The 17,886-nt window shown below is 49.2% G+C and overlaps 1 protein-coding gene across 1 annotated transcript in view; it reads left to right on the top strand.

The window, feature by feature from the left end:
- Positions 1-668: 668 nt before the first annotated feature.
- The window catches only part of MAMLD1 (mastermind like domain containing 1), an 80,210-nt gene continuing 62,992 nt past the window's right edge, over positions 669-17,886 (top strand). The window contains exon 1 of the mRNA XM_083371902.1: positions 669-910. Coding sequence (XP_083228028.1) covers positions 857-910 — 54 coding nt within the window. The 5' untranslated portion in view covers positions 669-856. The remainder of the gene's footprint in view (positions 911-17,886) is intronic.

Genomic DNA, 17,886 nt, shown 5'->3' with positions numbered 1-17,886 from the left:
GCTTCTCCGCCCAGCCCCGTCGCGTCGAGCAGGAGGAGAAGGAGGAGAAGGCGGCGGAGGGAGGAGGGTGGGTGGCGGGCTGGCTGTCTCTCGCCCGGCTGCGCGGACTTTTTGCGCCGAGCTCTCCTAAAGCAGGGGTCTTCAAAGTTGGCCCTTTTATGACTTGTGGACTTCAACTCCCAGAATTCCTCAGCCAGCAAAGCTGGCTGAGGAATTCTGGGAGTTGAAGTCCACAAGTCATAAAAGGGCCAACTTTGAAGACCCCTGTCCTAAAGGTCCCTCGCTCAGGATGGCGGGTCGGCGCAGGCCGGGAGTTGCGCGGAGGAGGAGGAGGAGGAGGAGGAGGAGGAGGAGGAGGAGGAGGAGGAGGAGGAGGAGGAGGAGGGAAAGCAGGCGCAGCGTCCCGCCTCCGCCAGCAGCCGGCCGGTCCTCGCTTTGCCCAGCCGGGCGCTTCGGCGGAGCGCAGCGTCGCCTTTAAGACGGGGCGGGGGCAGGGCGGGGGGGGGCGGGGGCGCGGGCCCCTCCCCGCCAGCTGACGTCGCCCAATGGGCTGCCGCGCCGCTCGCCCGCTCCGCCCCCTCCTCCCCCCCCCCGGCCAGGAAACGGGGGCCGTCGGGGAGCGCGGCGCGGCCAGCCAGACAGCCGCGGCTCAGTAGCCCAGCCGCCGCCGGGATGAACTCGTCGGGGAGCTGAGGCCGGAGCCGCGCCGAGCCAGGGAGGGCCACGCCGGAGCCGGAGCCGGGAAGGAGGCAGGCAGGCAGGCAAGCGGCAGGGCCCGCGCCCCCCTCGCCCCTCCCTCCCTCCCTCCGCCGCGCTTCCAAGTGGATGTCAAGCGCTGGGCGAGCGCCGCTCCAAGATGCTCCTAGTTTCCCCGCGGGTAGAAGCACCACGCATGGAGCCGCACCTCACGGTGAGCGCGGGGGGGGGGGACGCGCGGCGGCCGCTCTGCCTTCTCTCGTCCCGGAGTTTCATTGTATCTTCGCGCAACGGACGCCTCTCGGGGGAGGACCAGGACCGGGCGGGGGGGGTGGGGGCTCGGCCAGCGGTCTCCACGGCCTGCCTTCCTCCCTTCCTCTCTTTTCCTCCCTTCCTTTCTCCTTCCTTCCTTCCTCCCGCCCTCCCTTCCTTTCTCCTTCCTCCCTTCCTTCCTTCCTTCCTTCCTCCCTTCCTCTCTTTTCCTCCCTTCCTTTCTCCTCCCTTCCTTTCTTCCTCTCTTTTCCTCCCTTCCTTTCCTCCCTGCCTCTCCTTCCTTCCGCCCTCCCTTCCTTTCTCCTCCCTTCCTTCCTCTCTTTTCCTCCCTTCCTTTCTCCTTCCTTCCTCCCTTCCTCTCTTTTCCTCCCTTCCTTTCCTCCCTGCCTCTCCTTCCTTCCGCCCTCCCTTCCTTTCTCCTTCCTTCCTTCCTTCCTTCCTTCCTTCCTTCCCTCCTTCCTCTCTTTTCCTCCCTTCCTTTCTCCTTCCTTCCTTCCTCTTTTCCTCCCTTCCTTTCTCCTTCCTTCCTTCCTTCCTTCCTTCCTTCCTTCCTTCCTTCCTTCCTTCCCTCCTTCCTCTCTTTTCCTCCCTTCCTTTCTCCTTCCTTCCTTCCTCTTTTCCTCCCTTCCTTTCTCCTTCCTTCCTTCCTTCCTTCCTTCCTTCCTTCCTTCCTTCCTTCCTTCCTTCCTTCCTTCCTCTTTCTCCCCCTTTTCCTTCCTTCTCTCCTTCCCTCCCTCCCTTCCCTCCCCTCTTGCCCGGGGAAGCGGCGGGGCGGGGGGGGAGGGTCTCTGCCTGCCCGGCTGCCGGCGGGCTGCTTCTTCGCTCGGGGCCGCGGCGGGAGCTCGGCGAGGGAGGGAAGGCACCGGGCGGCTTCTCGGAAAGCAGGCTCGTTCCGGAGCGAGCGGGCGGGGGAAGGGCAGGGCCGGCGGGCGCGCTCGCTCGGCGGAGGCAGACAAAGTGCCGCTGTCTCGGCGGCGGGGCCGGTTGGGGAGCAGCGGCGGCGGCGGCGGAGGCGACCAAGCGGGGGAGACGCGCTTCTGACTCGCTCGTCCGCGCCACCCACACCCCCTCCCCACGCAGGGACGGGGGGGCCACCGCCCCCCCCCGCATTCCCCCCCCCCGCTGGCACCCGGGGCAGAGAGGGGGTGGGCTCGACCGCCCCCTCCCCCCGCAGTTCTGGAGTCCCCCCCCCGCCTTTCCCGGCTGCTCCTTTCAGCCTGTCACGATGCTGGGGGGGGCGGAGGGGGTGGAGGGGGGGCAGAGATGCGAAGGCGGCTCTCGATTGTGCGCCAGGGTTTGAAACGCCGAGCCCGATGGGTTCGGGGTCCCCTTTGGGACCGAGCCGGCGGAGCGGGGCCCCGGGGGTCCCGCAGCCCCTCCCCGCCCAGGGGGAAGCCCGCTTCCCTTTATTCCGGATGAGAGGCTGGCTGCGCAGAAGGGGCTTCGCGGGAAGGAAGAAGAAGAAGAAGAAGAAGAAGGGGAAAAAAAGCGGAGGGGGGGGGTCGGTAGAAGTCGCGCGCCGGCCCCGAGACTTTTTACCAGGAGGCTTTTGCAGCCAAAGGAGCCGAATAAAGGAAAAAGGAAGGAAAAAGGAAGGGTCGTTAAAGCTTCCTTCTGGATATGCCCCTCCTCCCCCTTTGGCTGCTTCTGAAATCTTGGTAGGTCTCTATCTTTAAAAGGATTCTTGCCCCTCCAACCGCTCCCCACGCGATTGGGACCCATCCTGAAATCTCCAGGGATCTGTTTCCCCTCCATCCTTTCCTAAAGGGTGAAGAGAGATGAATCAGAAGCACACACACACACACACACACACACACACACACACACACACACACACCAGTGCCATCCTGGCAAACTGCTGTAAGGGGGGGTCCACGTCTGTTGTCTGTTTCTTCTGCTTGCCCATCTTCCGCCTCCACGCAGGTGTGTGTGTGTGTGTGTGTGTGTTGGGGGGTGGTGGTTTGAAAAAAAAATCAATAAATCAATCAAACTTCCTTTACAACTCGATTGGAAACGCTTCTCCCAAAGTTCCTTAGTTCTGACACGGGCTGCTTTTTTTTTTTTTTTTGCCTTGTGGTGAATTCGTCCTCCTCCTCCGTCTCTTTCCACCCGTGCTGACTCATTTCTTTAACAACAACCCCCCCCAAAAAAGTATTTTGATTTCTCAGCCGGTGATTAAGAGGTAAGGTTGAAAGGAGCCACTTTGCAGAATTAACAAGGGCCGCGTTGTTGACTGGAGACTTCAGCTGTCTCTCTTGTTTAACCCAGCGTTTCCCAACCTTAGGAACTTGAAGATGCGTGGACTTCAACTCCCAGAATTCCCCAGCCAGCATAGCTGGCTGGGGAATTCTGGGAGTTGAAGTCCACGTATCTTCAAGTTCCTAAGGTTGGAAAACGCTGGTTTAACCCACAGGAGGAGGCAGGCAGGCAGGCAGGCAGCCAGTGGCCGCTTTGCTGGTTCTCCTCCTGATTGATTAATTGCAGGGGACCCCCCCCCATGAATTTGCCACCCGGTCTGCAGACGACCCCTCCCCAATTGAGACTTTTGGAGGGAGAGAGAAAGGGGGGAGGAACAGTGGTATCACACAGCCCCTGTTTTTGTTATCCCTGGGCTAAGGGTTGTGTGTATTTAGGGGTGGCTGTGTAACCAGGGTGATCAGGAGGAGAGTAATCCCAGAAGGGGGGGGGACACGAGAGGAGAAAGAGGATGACAGATTCCCCCCCCCCTTTTCTTTTCAGAGTGCTCCTCCTGCCTGGAATAATACATTTTAAAAGCCGCTTTCTCTCAGATGCTCCTTCCTGCAGGCTGGAGTTAGGAGAAGGAGGGAGGGAGGGGCACTGTGTGTCTTCATCCTGGCATTGGTACCGGGAGATTAATGGGTTGTGGGGAGGGGAGGGGTCTCTCCATTGCCGGCCTCCCCTTGTGGGTTTTCCTTCTCGACAACTTGCAGAGGTGGGGGTGGGGGTGGGAGGGCTCCGACTTCTTCCCAATTCTCTTTTTTTTTTTTTACAATTGCTAAGAAAGGGAGCAAATTCTTTCAAGACTAAGTCAATAGGGGTAGTCCTCCCAGTTACGGCCGTTCATTTAGCGACCGATCAACTTTACAACAGCACTGGGGGGGAAATGGGCTTTGGGATAGTTTTTCACACCTACCGCCTTTGCTGCAGCATTCCCCAGGGTCACATGATCAAAAATCTGGCCGCTGGGCAACTGGCTCACATTTATGACTGCGGAAGTGTCATGTGATCCCCTTTCCTGGGAAGCAAGGGGGGGAGGGGGGGCAGGTTCCCTTCACAGCCACTTCCTGAATGAGGAAAGGGGGGCAGACAACTGTCTTGCTTAGCCATGGAAATGGTGGATGGTCATAAGCTGAGGATGACCTGTAAATAACCTTCCCCACCCCCCCTTACTCACCAGAGATATACTGTAGTGCCGGACACAGGGGCCCACCCCAGTATATTAAGAGGAGGTGGGATCTTCTGTCTGTGGGGTCTGCAAGCTTAGAAATTAGCCAAGGGCTTCTGCGTGGTAGAGTTGCTCAACTGACCTGTGTGTATTGGCAGGATGGGGGTGGTGGTGCTTTGGCTTACCTGTCCAATAACCTGTTCAGAAAGGTGGGAGAAGGGCAGGTGTGTCTGGGCTCCAGCTGGCAGTTCCTCTGCCAGGTAGTTCTGGGTGTGAACAGAGAAGACCAAGCCAACACAGAAGTGATTCTTTCATTTGGCGCAAGAAAGAAGGGGGGAATTGTCCGCGGCTGGAGTCCTGGGATGCCAAAAACTAACCAAGCGCGTCGCAGGGAAGGTGGGTGAGCCACTTCAGCATCCTGGGCTAAACAAGCAGCTATCCATTCCGAAGAATGAGAAGCTTCATCAGAGATGAAGTGCCTCCTTCTGCTGGAGAGCAGAGTGCCTCTCCACCTTGGTGACTCAAAGATGGCTGGACTTCAACTCCCAGAATTCCCCAGCCAACATGAATTCTGGGAGTTGAAGTTTTCAACCGGCAAGGTTTAGTCAGGGCATTCCGTGAAGCTCAACAGAGACTCCACCCTGGTTGCTGTTTCTCGATCCCAAAATATGGATTTTCTGTCGAGAGGATCGTTAAAAATGAGGGCCGGTGGTGCCTCTTCTAATATTGGCTGTTTTTAGACTCTCCTCCACCCACAAGATAATTCCTGTGAGTGGAGATGTAGCTGATCTGAACAGCTACAGCTCGGAAACTTGGCTTTTCCCCCTCGTAAGGAAATATGTTGTTTTCCTATTATATAATTCTTTCATTTTTTTTCTATGTTTAGCTCTTTAATCTCTGATTAACTCCTAATGCATGTTAGTTTTGGAACTCCTTTAGATGTGGGAGAAAGAGAACAGGCTAACAGGCAGCCCACTGGAACAGATTTGCAGGGTGAAATAGCTTCTCAGTCTTTATATAAGTGACTACCTCAAATCTTGATATAAAAGAGGACAGGAAATGTAGGGTGTAAACTCGCCATCCTTGATAAGCCATAAAGAGAGCGCATCAGAAAGTTGCTGGCTTTGGCCCCCGGAACTCAGTGAGAAGGTATGGCTGACTTTACATGGAAGGTTAAGCCATTATAGGATTGGCCAAATGTTAGCTTAGAATGCTGGGTTAAACTAACTGTGGACCGTGACTGGGAGGGGGGGTGAGAGGGGAAACCAGGGCTGTATGGAATGGGTGGGTCCATTTATCAAGGAGGGCAGTCTTCGACTTACGACCACAGTTAAGCCCAAAATTTCTGGTCTTAAGCGAGACGGCTGTTAAGTGAGTTTTGCCCCATTCTACGACCTGTCTTGTCACAGTTGTTAAGGTTGTTAAGCGAATCTGGCTTCCCCGATGACTTTGCTTGTCAGAAGGTCACAAAAGGGGATCACGTCTCACACACACACACACACACACACCGGGGTCACAGTGGCCATCATATATATGAAGTAGTTGCCAAGCCTCCGAATGTTGATCACGTGACCGCAGGGAGGCCGCGATGATGTGTTAAATGTGAGAAATGGTCTTCCCGTGCCGTCGTAACTCTGAACCGTCATTAAATGAACCGTGTGTAAACCGAGGACTATCTGTAGTTTTCAAATGAGTGTGTGACTTCTAGCGAGGAGTGTAACTCTTCTGAGAAAAACTGATTTGATGAGCCGAGAAAGATGAAGGTGGAGAAAGAACCTTATTATTTATTTATTTATTTTAATTCCATTTATATCCCGCCCTTCTCCGAAGACTCAGGGCGGCTTACAAGCTTAGCAGTAGCCTTCATTCTATGTATATGCCTGCTTATGATCAAATAATAAATGGAACCTGTCCAGGTTTTAGGATGGGTTCACCTGAGAAGGACATGATGGAGGAGGAATTCTGAAAAAGCTTCAGCATCTCCTTTATCTCTTCTATGCACTAACTTTGTAGGATTGATATCACTGTTTCTGGGACAGTTGAATAGTTCCTTGATTTGATCCCATTCTTATTCGAGCATCTCCTTCAGAGATGTCTGGGATGGACAGTTCACCAACGGCAAGATTTCTTGATGGGAATAGCTGGAGGCTTTCAAGAAGAGACTGGACTGCCATCTATTAGATAGGGTGTGAGGTCTCCAGCTTGGGCAGAGAGCTGGACTAGATGACCTGCAAGGTCCCTTCCAATTCTGTTGTTCTATTAGTCGGTCTGTTTGGTCCCCTACCACAGGGGTCTTCAAACCTGGCCCTTTTATGACTCGTGGACTTCAACTCCCAGAAGTCCACAAGTCATAAAAGGGCCAAGTTTGAAGACCCCTGGTTTAGAATAACTCCTCAGGATTGACCCAGTACTCATTAAGCTCTGAAAACAGAAGCACTAGAAAGCTTGTTGAAGGATGTGTGGAAAGATCTCCGGCATCTTCAGTCCAGCTCTGTTTGGACGCGGGAATGAAAGTGCCAATCATTCTTTTTTTTTTTTTAAATTCCATTTATATCCCGCCCTTCTCCGAAGACTCAGGGCAGCTTACAAGCTTAGCAGTAGCCTTCATTCTATGTATATGCCTGCTTATTAGGGCTTTCACACACACACCCAAGCGGCATTATTACAAAGTCAGCTTAATTGCCCCCAACAATCTGGGTCCTCATTTTACCTACCTGGGAAGGATGGAAGGCTGAGTCAACCTTGAGCCTGGTGGGACTCGAACCTGCACTAATTGCAGGCAGCTGGTGTTACTTAAGGAGGCATTAGCCCACTGCTCCACCAAGGCTCTTCTTGGGGGTGCCCTGTGTGGAAAGGCAACGGATCATGAGTTTTGAGTTTGGACTTCCTCCAGTGAGAGGAAGGGCTTCGGCTGGCAACCACTGTGTGCAAATGGGCGATTGGAAAGAGTAATTGGAACAAGTCGGGTGGTGGAACGTTGCACCTCCAGAAGGCTGTGCTTTCGTTCCTTAACGTAAAAATCCTGTGGGTGTTCAGAAGACCACGATACCTTTCCTGTTGATCACCTGAGCAGTTCTTTCCCCCCCAAAAAAATTCTTCAGCTCCAGAATCCCCCAAGGGTGGACTCAGAAGACAATTCCCAACCGCTTGTCTTTGGGGCTGTCTACTTTGGCTGCTTCTTATGCTAAAGCCTAGCTGGTTTAACCATGGTCTGCTGACTAAACAAACCACAGGGGCAGCTTACTCGAGACCAATCAAAGTCAAAGCCATGATAGTTTTCCTGTGATGTCCTCTTCAGCCTCCATGTGGAGAAGACAGCCCTTTGATGGATCCCCAAAGTTTGCTTAAGCTGAAGGCCACCGTTCTTCTCAAGAACTTGAGAAGAGCGCGCTGGGTGCAGCAAGTCTTCATAAATGTGACTCCACAATCCACCAAGTGCAAAACAGGGTCTCTCCCTTCACCCCCCTCCCCCTTTTTTAAGTTCCTCTTCCTCTTTTTCTCTTTTTCTTTGTGCTTCTCTTCTGGAGCAAGATTATTGGAAACTAAAGCTGCTGAACAGAGAGATGGAACATATGGTACCTCCATAAGAGAGGCAACTAAAATGGTCTTGAATCTGGTGGAGTGACCAGCTGTTGGTTGCCAGCTAATCAGCTCATCCCTTAAAGAAACAGTGCCCGCTCTCTCTTCCCCCCCATCTTCTCCCCTCCCCCCACAGCTAGATGATTTCTCGTTTGCATACTAAAAAGATTCCCCCCCCAGGAACAGGATAGTAGTGGCCTCACCTCCTGCTTTGCATGCCTTTCTTCTGCTTTGCACCCTCCTCTCCCCCCACCCCCACCTCATCCCGTCTCAGATATTTGGGTGCAGAAGAGGGCAAAGGGTGAAGGCTGATAAGGGATCCTCTGATGCAGAGGTCCCCAAACTTTGGGGCACCTGGGTGGACCATCGGTTCCCCGGAGAAAGGTTTTTCCATGGATTGGAGGGGGTGTGGTTTTGTGCACTGCCTGCATCCCACGGATGGAGCTTTGCTTGATTTTGTGGACCGGTTGCTGGCATGCCGCGGCCCAGTACCGGTCAAAGGACAGGGGGTTGGGGACCCCTTCTCTGACGGTTAGGAGTCAAACTGGTAGGTTTCCCCACAGGGACAAAAGGCAACCAGGGTTTGCATCAAGGAAAAGGGAGAGCCTTTTTTGAATACTTTATTTAATTGAATACTTGACTTGGCCAGGTTTGATTAGACCAGGGGTCTGCAACCTTGACAACTTTTAAGACTTGTGGACTTCAGCTCCCAGAATTCCTCAGCCAGCTATAGCAAGGTTGCAGACCCCTGGATTAGACACACACAAAAATTGTCTTTGGTATAGAAGAGGGGTAGGCAACCTCGGCTCTTTTATGACTCATGGACTTCAACTCCCAGAATTCCTGAGCCAGCTGGCTCAGGAATTCTGGGAGTTGAAGTCCATGAGTCATAAAAGAGCCGAGGTTGCCTACCCCTGGTATATAGAAGCACTTGGTATACGTGCAAAGCAACAGAGAGAATATACTACAGCCACACTGTATGGGTTAATCTGCAGGTCGTCCTTGACTTATAACAAACTGTTTAGTGACCGTTTAATGGCACTGAAAAAAAGTGACCTAGGTTCATTTTTCACACTTAACGACCGCCGCAGCCTCACGGGAGCCAAATTCAGATGCTTGGCAACCGACTTGTATTTATGATGCCGCTGACAAGCAAAGTCAATGCTTGTCACTTAACCAGCCCATTACTAGCTTAGCACCTGCAACAATTCCGTTAACAAGCGGTGCAAGTGGTGCAAAATGGGGCAAAACTCACTTAGCAACAGAAATGTTGGACTCAATTGTGGTCGTACGTTGAGGACTACCTGTGCTTTTAATATAATATATAGAGTTGGCATCAAGGAAAAAGACGCTCTGCTTTTGGTAGGCAAGTGAAAGAAACACCTGTAGTTTTGGCTCTTTGCACCGTCCGGTCGGTCTGTTCTCACTCACCCCCACCCCACCCCCATTGTGTAAGGATTATTTCAGCAGTAATAAGTGAAGACAGCTGTTCCTTGTAGTTAGTCCTCCCAGTGCCCCAGACGGGGGAGAGAGAATGGCTACTCGGCAGCCTTGACTGCTCCAAGGTGCAAACCTTACTTTTAAAAGTAAGCTCACGGCCACCTTCCTCCCCCACAGCCAAACCTTGCAATTAGCCCCTTGTCAATAGCAGAGATCGGCTTTTATCCAGCCATCTTGTCTGCCTGCCAAGCCATACACACACACCCACCCAGCTGCTTAAGCCTTGAGAAATCACTTGCTCAAACTCTCAAGAGGGTTAACCCAGGAAAACCGGGCTGGCTGGACCCGAGATGAAGCCAACTTCCTCGTGCTTTTGGCAGGGACCACCCCCACCTTTTCCATCTCCATATGTTTGTAGGGAAATAACAGTGACTCCCTCTTGTGTGCGTGTGCGTGTGTGTGCGCACGCACATGGGGGGGGAATCGATTTAGAGAAAGACGCTTCTGGGTTCAGAAGCAAGAGAGGAGCAGAAGTGACACGGATATTCCATGTTAGGAAAACATGACCAAAGGGCGCTTCTGATGTTTTCCGCGCTGCTGCTGACGTTGGTGGTGACACAGCTGTGTAGGCTTGCAGCCGGTCACAACGCTTTTTAAACTCAACCAGGAAGTTGTTTGATTGCTCAGGGTTGAAAAACAAGCATTAAAGCTTGCCTCTTCTGCCACCCGAGGTGGCAGGAGACATGAAGAAGGACAGAACAACGAGCAAGGTTGACATTTCTCCCCTCCCCCTTTTTTTTTAAATTTCAACTTTGGGAAAAGAAAACAAAACTCTTTTTTAAGAGAGAGAGAGAGAGAGAGAGAGAGAGAGAGAGAGAGAGAGAGAGAGAGAGAGAGAGAGAGAGAGAGAGAGAGAGAGAGAGAGAGAGAGAGAGGGAGGGAGGGAGGGTGGGTCGGAGAGATTTTTCCTGTGAACCTGTTGTAGGAAGAAGGGTAGGGAGAACTTTTAAACTCTACTTGAGTCATGGTGATGGTGGAATGCAAAGAGGTCAACGTGATGCTTCTGTTCCACCTTCAGATGACCGCACGGGTTCAACTGAGCAGTGAGCAATGAGTAGTGCAGCTAAAAACAAGACACACAACCAATTGGGAATTTAGGTGTGTATTTAGGGTTTTGGTCCTCTACTCTTTGAGCATCCTCCAGTCGGTTGGGTCATGAGTTGCCCTCCGTTGGGCTTGGGAGAAGAAACACTCAACTAGAGCCGTTTGAAATCTAACCGGTGTCTGTACTTGGTGGACTTTTCCTAGGCTAGCTTGTAATACCTTGTCTGTTCATTTCAAGCTGGCGTAACTGACATACAGATAGTCCTCCACTTACAACTATTCCCTTAGTGACCATTGGAAGGTACAACGGCATGGGAAAAACAGTGTCTTACGAGCTTTTTTCATACTTAACAGCCATTGCCGCATCCTCATATGGTCACATGACCAAAATTTGGCGGCTGGGCCACGGTCAATGATGGTTGCAACGTTCCCAGTTCACGCGATCCCCTTTTGTTGACCTGACAAGCCAAGTCAATGGGAAGACAGACTCATTTTAACAATCATGTTGCTAATTTACCGGCAATGATTCACTTAATGACTGTGGCAAGAAAGGTCATAAAATGGGGACCGAGAGTCACCTAACAACTCTCTTTGTTTAGCAACAGAAATTTGGGGCTGGCTTGTCCCGTCAAAGCCAGTTCCTTGAATTCTCAAAATAAACATGGAGATTCAAACGTCGGGGTTCCCTAGCTTCAGTTGTTTAGTCTCTGTTGGAAAACCTTTGTGGTTTTCGAACGTCTGCAGATTCTGAATTCATTTGTTCATCCTCCGGAGTGGAGACATGCGGAGTTTTTCCTCTGGCATCTTCCAGGGCAGAGCAGCACAGGCTGTTTGGAAACAGGTCTTTCTGGAATGGGATTGCAAAAGAGCAGGAGAGGAAATCCATCTGCACTTAAAAAGAATCTCATCGTGTTGCTGTTTCCTCTCTGGCTGCTAGCGGAGAACTATGAACCTTGAAAAGTGTGCAAAGGACAAGGGACGTGAAAATGACCAATTCTTGGCTAACTTGTTGGTAGGTCAGATCTATACAAGAGTTCATTTACTGACTGCTCGAAGTTACAGCAGCATTGAAAAAAGTGACAGGACTGTTTTTTACACTTAGGACCCCTTACAGCATCCCCATGGTCACAGTGATCAAAATTCAGATGCTTGGCCACCGACTCACATTTACTCACATTTACGAAGGTTGCAGTGTCCCAGGGTGTGCGTGTGTGTGTCACGTGATCCCCTTTGGCCATCTTCTGAAAAGCAAAGTCAACCAGGGAAGCCAGATTCGCTTAACAACCGTGTTGCTAACTTAACAACTGCAGTGTCACTGACTTAACAACCATGTCGAGAAAGGTCACACAATGGGGCAAAGCTCACTTAACAAAGGTTTCACTTAGCAACAGAGGTTTTGAGCTCCGTTGTGGTCGTAAGTCAGGGACTACTTGGACTGTGGTTACATCTATTCAAACAAGGCAGTGGTATTCCTGCAAAACAGTATTTCTCAAGCGTTAAAGACTTCAAGTCCCAGAATTCTATGCTGTCTGAGGACTAGGCTGACTGTGGAATTCTGGGAGTTGCAGTCCACGGGTCTTGAAAGTTGCCAATACTGGCCAACTCTGCTCAAGAGATTTCTAGTTGGCTGCTGGTTTATTTAAGGAATGAATAATATCCCCCTGCTAAGTTTTTCTTTCCTCTATCTTTCCGTAAAGACCATTATTCCTTAATTGCTCATTAGCAATCATGGCTACCTGGTTTTCCAGAATAACCTGATAGAGAAATAATAACAAATACATTTCAGATGAAAAGATTGGCTTCTACAGGCTTCCAACTATTTTATATCAATATTGATTTTTATTTTTATTTTTTAAAGAGAGGAGCTTACATTAAAAGGAGCATGCTTCCCAGCCCCCAGGCTCTGCAGCAATTATTTTGGTGCCACAAATGTTGATATGGGCATAATGGATGTTACTAAAAAAAAAAAAAAATCTTATCCAAGCAAAAAACGCCGGGTGTTTGTTGAAGCAGATAGAATGCTGAGTCTGAATAGACGGTCCCATATGTCGACGGAGGACGCCAAGTTGGTTACCGTAGTTCAGCACAATGCCACCCAATTCTCTTAATAATAATATACGCCAGTGCTATTGACAGATAACCAAGGCAGCGCCAGTCAGCTGTGAAAAAAGGGGGGAGGGGTCTCTTTTTCCCCCAGTGTTTTTATATGGCTCTTTTAAAAACGTGTGGGGTCCACGTGGGAAATTTTTCCTAGGCGCCGTTCGGAAACGTGCATCTTAAATTTAAGGGAGGTTGGCGAAGATATCTGATAGAATTCTGCAGCTGGCATCCAAATACCAAGTGGCTGTCCGTCTGTGGCGGAGAAGCAGGGCTGAATTAGGTAGAACCCTTTAGCTCTTCTTTTAAATGGGGCAATGGCGTGTCTGTGGGTGCCAAAGAGTCTTTTTGGCAGTTGAGATATCGAGGGTCCTGGCAACGTTTGAAAGAATGTTGGTTTGGCGTCTACGTGGCCCTACACTGGATTGCGGCGGCTTTGTATCCTTCATAAAAGTTATCCAGATACCTGAGGAGAGAGGGAGGGGGGGAGGAGGAGAAGATCTTAGTTGAGCAAGTACCATTATCACTGAGAAGATGATGATAGATAGATAAAGGAGGAACTTGGCTTGAAATGAGAGGTTAAAATGACTCCCTGTTGCCATGTTTGGGTGAAGGAGAAGATGAGAGGGAGGAGGAGGAGGATGGCTATGGGGTCCTTGGGGGTCTCTGAACTTGGTAGTTTTCTTGCAGACATTTCATGACCCAACTAGGGAACATCATCAGTGCTAGAAGGGAATGAGGTTTGCTTTCCGTTTATATACAACCCCCTTCTAGCACCGATGATGTTGCCTTGTTGGGTAATGAAACATTTGCAAGAAAACAACCAACAGTTCAACCTTGAGCTACAAATATCCTCTTCTGTTGGTACAATCTCACCTATCAGTGGCTGATTGAATATGGCCATTTCTGACTTCTAGCAATCCTAGACAGAATGCAAAAGATACTCGGAGTTGTGGCCAGGAAACCTGGTGAAGGCTGCGGATTCCCCCATACTTGCTCAAAGCGATGTCTGCATGTTTCCTTTTGAAAAGCAGGGACAGAGTTTTCGGTTTTTCCCTACCCCCCCCTCCTTAAACCACAGTCTAGCCAGTGCTCATCTCAAATGTCAGAGATTTGTGGTTCACCCAAATGGAGACATGGTTTGGCTCAATTCATTTGGCGAGGAGTAGAAGGGGATAGGAGTTGCCTGTGGTCGCTGCTAAGCTGGTCAACAGAGCCTTGGTGGAGCAGTGGGCTAATGCCTCCTTAAGTAACACCAGCTGCCTGCAATTAGTGCAGGTTCGCATCCCACCAGGCTCAAGGTTGACTCAGCCTTCCATCCTTCCGAGGTAGGTAAAATGAGGACCCAGATTGTTGGGGGCAATAAGCTGACTTTGTAATAATGCCGCTTGGGGTGTGTGTGAAAGCCCTAATAAGCAGGCATATACATAGAATGAAGGCTACTGCTAAGCTTGTAAGTCGCCCTGAGTCTTCGGAGAAGGGCGGGATATAAATGGAATTTAAAAAAAAAACATGCTGAACTCTGGCCTGTTTAACCATTGCCGGTTGATTAAGCCACGGCTGGCCCGATTAAAGCAACGCAGCAAGACTAAACCAAGCAGATCCCATTCAGAGTTAAAGCAGGTGTGAACCCAACCCCGCCATGTGAAAGGGGATGTTAGATAGTGTTCTTAAGATATCGCAAATTGGTAGGGGTTTTTTCCCCTCCTTTGGATAATGACACACACAAACCTCATTGCCTATGAGAACAGGGACCCCTAAATTGACTTAAAGATTTCCACGGGCATTAAAATATATTCAAAAATCTCCCAAAGGATACCTGTTAAGTTGAAACTCATTGGAATTACCAATAGTGACTGGCTGAAATGCCATTAAGATCATTTTTATTATATTTTTTATTACATTTGTATGCCACCCACCTCCACCTCCCTTACAAGGTGACTCCGGGCAGCATAGAAACAGCATCCTTCCATGGTATTGCTTTTAAATAACTCAGGTAGCCTTTGAGTTAAGACCATTTGATCAGCAACTCTGTGGAAGCAGGGGAACCTATAACCACTCCTCAAAATTCAGTAAGATTTTTTTCTCGCAAGAGGTTTTGGGTTAACGAAGGAAAAAGTCTGGAAAAGCACCAAGTTGGAGGCAGTTTCTGATCTAAGAAAGCTGAGCAGGATTGCAATGGTCCAAGGGGAAAAAAATAGCGGGGCCCCCCAATACTGAATACTTACACAAAAGTCCATAGTCCAAGTAATCCTCAACTTACAACCACATTTGAGCCCAGAAGGGTGTGTTGCGAAGTGGGAAAGTGAATTTTGCCCCATTTTAGGACTTCCCTTGCCACCTTGGTTAAGCAAATACCTGTAATTGTTAAACTAGTGAACCCGGTCGTAAAGTGACTCTGGTTTCCCCCTGGACTTTGCTTGTCAGAAAGTCACAAAAGAGGAACACTGCAACCGTCATAAATATGAATCAGTTGTCAAGCATCTGAAAGCAAACCCCGTGACCCTTGGGCATTCGTAAGACTGAAAAACGGACCCAAGTCATATTTTCCACTGCCGCTGTAACTTCGAATGGTCACCAAGCGATCTGTTGGAAGCCCAGGGCTACCTGTAGCTGAGTCCAGTCTGAAGAAGACCTCTTTCTCCTGACCCCAGGTGCCCAGTTCCCTTCTTTAAAAGGCTGTCATTAGGCGGCCAGCCTACAGAACCAAGACAGGTACTGGTGGGGGGTTTGTTGTATAACCTAGCCATCATCGTGTAACTTAAAAGCAGAGCTTCCGTGTTTCTGTAACTCATCTGGGTTTGTGTGTGTCTCTGTGTGTGGCTTGGTTGCATCTGCTAGGAACAGCAGGATTTTTGCTTGCCAGCAAAATAGGAAGCAGGCAACAAACGCACCAGGACGGAGGTCAGAATTGATCGCTTGCTTAAAGGCGCCTGCATTTTATGATCGCTTTCAGCCAATGCCCCCATAAGTCGTTTCAATGAGAGAGATTCGGTGGGGTTTTCATTCTGCCACAATGGGGGGTGGGTGGGTTTCCTGGCATGGATTCCCCAGGCTGAATTAGGGATTGCCTTGCATTGTCAAGCAGGCCTGGTGAGAGACTGGAGGTGAGAAGAGGGATCCTTTTGGATTCCAATGCTGGATCTCTGGATGTTGGGCTTCAACCCGAGATGGACAACTAGACTTGGCTGTCTGGATCAGTGCATTCCCCGAAGCTTGTCTCAAACTAGTTTGGATAAGGCTGTTAACCAGGAGTCTTGTCTCACTTGTCAAGGACACCTGAAGAGGTGCTTTTCCAAAAGGCAACTGGTTCCTTGAAGACGTTTCGCCTCTCATCCAAGGAGCTTCTTCAGTTTTGAAGAAGCTTCTTGGTTGAGAAGGCAAAACATCTCCGAAGAGTGGAAGGAGGGGAAACTAGCAAACAAAGATTGTTTGAGACCTAACCTTAGTTTATTTGCTCCTTTGCCGTGAAGCCTTTCAAGATCTTTTTCAGGTGACTTGCTTTAAAGCTCTGCAGAAGTTCTCCACATTAAGAGAAACCCATATGAAAATAATAGAAGGCACCTATCACGCACCTGCAATTTAAAGTTTAGCCAGTAGAATATAACCAGTAGTGGGGACAGATAATTGAACAAAGTTAAATTAGCAGCCATCTTCTCTTCTGACTCCTTCCTAGAGCAGCTCCCTTAGCCAAGAAAGTCAAATCAACACTTTTAACCACCGGGGACGTGTTTACACAATCAGTTATCTTGGGTTAACGATGCTTGAACTTGCTTCGGCCTCTAATCGGTGTGCATGTTTATGGGGTGAATCAGAGGTGAAGAAGAGCACTTCTCTTTTGCGAAGATCAGCACCTCAACACGCTTTTTATCTAACCTGGGCGATTATAGTCGTGTAAACATTATCACAAGGCTCTTTTGCAGAGCTGAGATAATTTGTGAATGAGTGTAAATCATCCAGAAGGTTGGCAATTGAAATATCTTGTTTTAAAACAAAACACAAAGGTGGTCTCAGTAGATACCGCATTTCCCCCACAATAAGACCGGGTCTTATATTAATTTTTGCTCCAAAAGATGCATTAAGGCTTATTTTTCAGTTAGGTCTTATTTTGGGGAAAATACAATACTAAATGTGTCTGTCTGACGATCCTAATAGGCTTATTTGGGGGGTAGGGCTTATGTTATGAGCATCCTGAAAAGTTATGCTCATAATTTTCAGAGAAATACGGTGGTTGCAGTTGAACGGTTCTGCGCTGAGCTTAAGCCATGATTTGGGGAGGCTGTGACTTGTTTATTAAGCTATAATGAGCTAATGAGTGAGTACACACATATTGAGCTTAGCCATAAATAAACCAAATGCAGGATGGCTTAGCAAAAAAAGCTGGTACCCAAACAGCAATCCAACTATCTTGTTACACCATGATTGCTTTTGTTTGGCTTTGCCTTGCTGTGTTCTATGCACAAGCCATTTGTGATTCACCATCAGTTAAGCAAGATATGGATTTTAGCATAATATGTGAACTTGGTAGCTATGCCCTTTGATATCATGAGGTTCCTCAGAAGCATACATTGAATTCTATCTGCTTGATGAAAGAAGAGATATTTTGATTGAGCAAGGTCATAGACGAAGATCTTAGACGAAGATCCGTGCCTACCAGCCTCTCCAGAAACAAGCCTATAAAGTTCCCAATGATACTTGCAGACCAACTTTTCCTAATGGACCTCAGCTCCCATCATCCGTAGGAAAGTTTGCTGATGTATTTTGGGGGCAGCAGTGGATAAAGATGGACAGAGCATTATTCACTGGTCATGATGGCTCAAGAATTCTAGGCATGCACCATTATGGACTAGAAGGAGCTCTGAATGAAGATCAAGAGGTGGTCTTGATCTGGCTTCACAACTCATATTGAGGTTCAATATGGGAAGGGGTCAACTGCATTCACATGTTATGGTATGCCATAGTGTTGTTTTTCTTGTTTGGGGCTTAGCTATGGTATACTCAACTATCTGAAGTTATATAACAAATCACGCTTAACAAAATTGTGGCTTTGTGTTCTCCTGAGAACACGGGCATTGCTGTTTGGCCACGTCTAGCATCATACACGTAGGATGCTAAACCAGATTTTTTTAAAAACAAAAAACAAAATCTCCATTCGGTATTATATAATGAAGATAAAGTCACTTAAAAATATAACTTTAAAAGTCCCCCAGGAACAAGGGATTTGGGCATTTAATCTAAATATATATAGCAACATGCATGTATGGCAACAGCAATATACAGCATTCTATAAT

This window comes from Vipera ursinii (genome assembly GCF_947247035.1).
Source record: "Vipera ursinii genome assembly, chromosome: 12".
In the NCBI taxonomy this organism is placed as follows: Eukaryota; Metazoa; Chordata; class Lepidosauria; order Squamata; family Viperidae; genus Vipera; species Vipera ursinii.
Note: the sequence above shows the minus strand (reverse complement) of the source record. Positions and strands in the feature narration are given on the sequence as shown.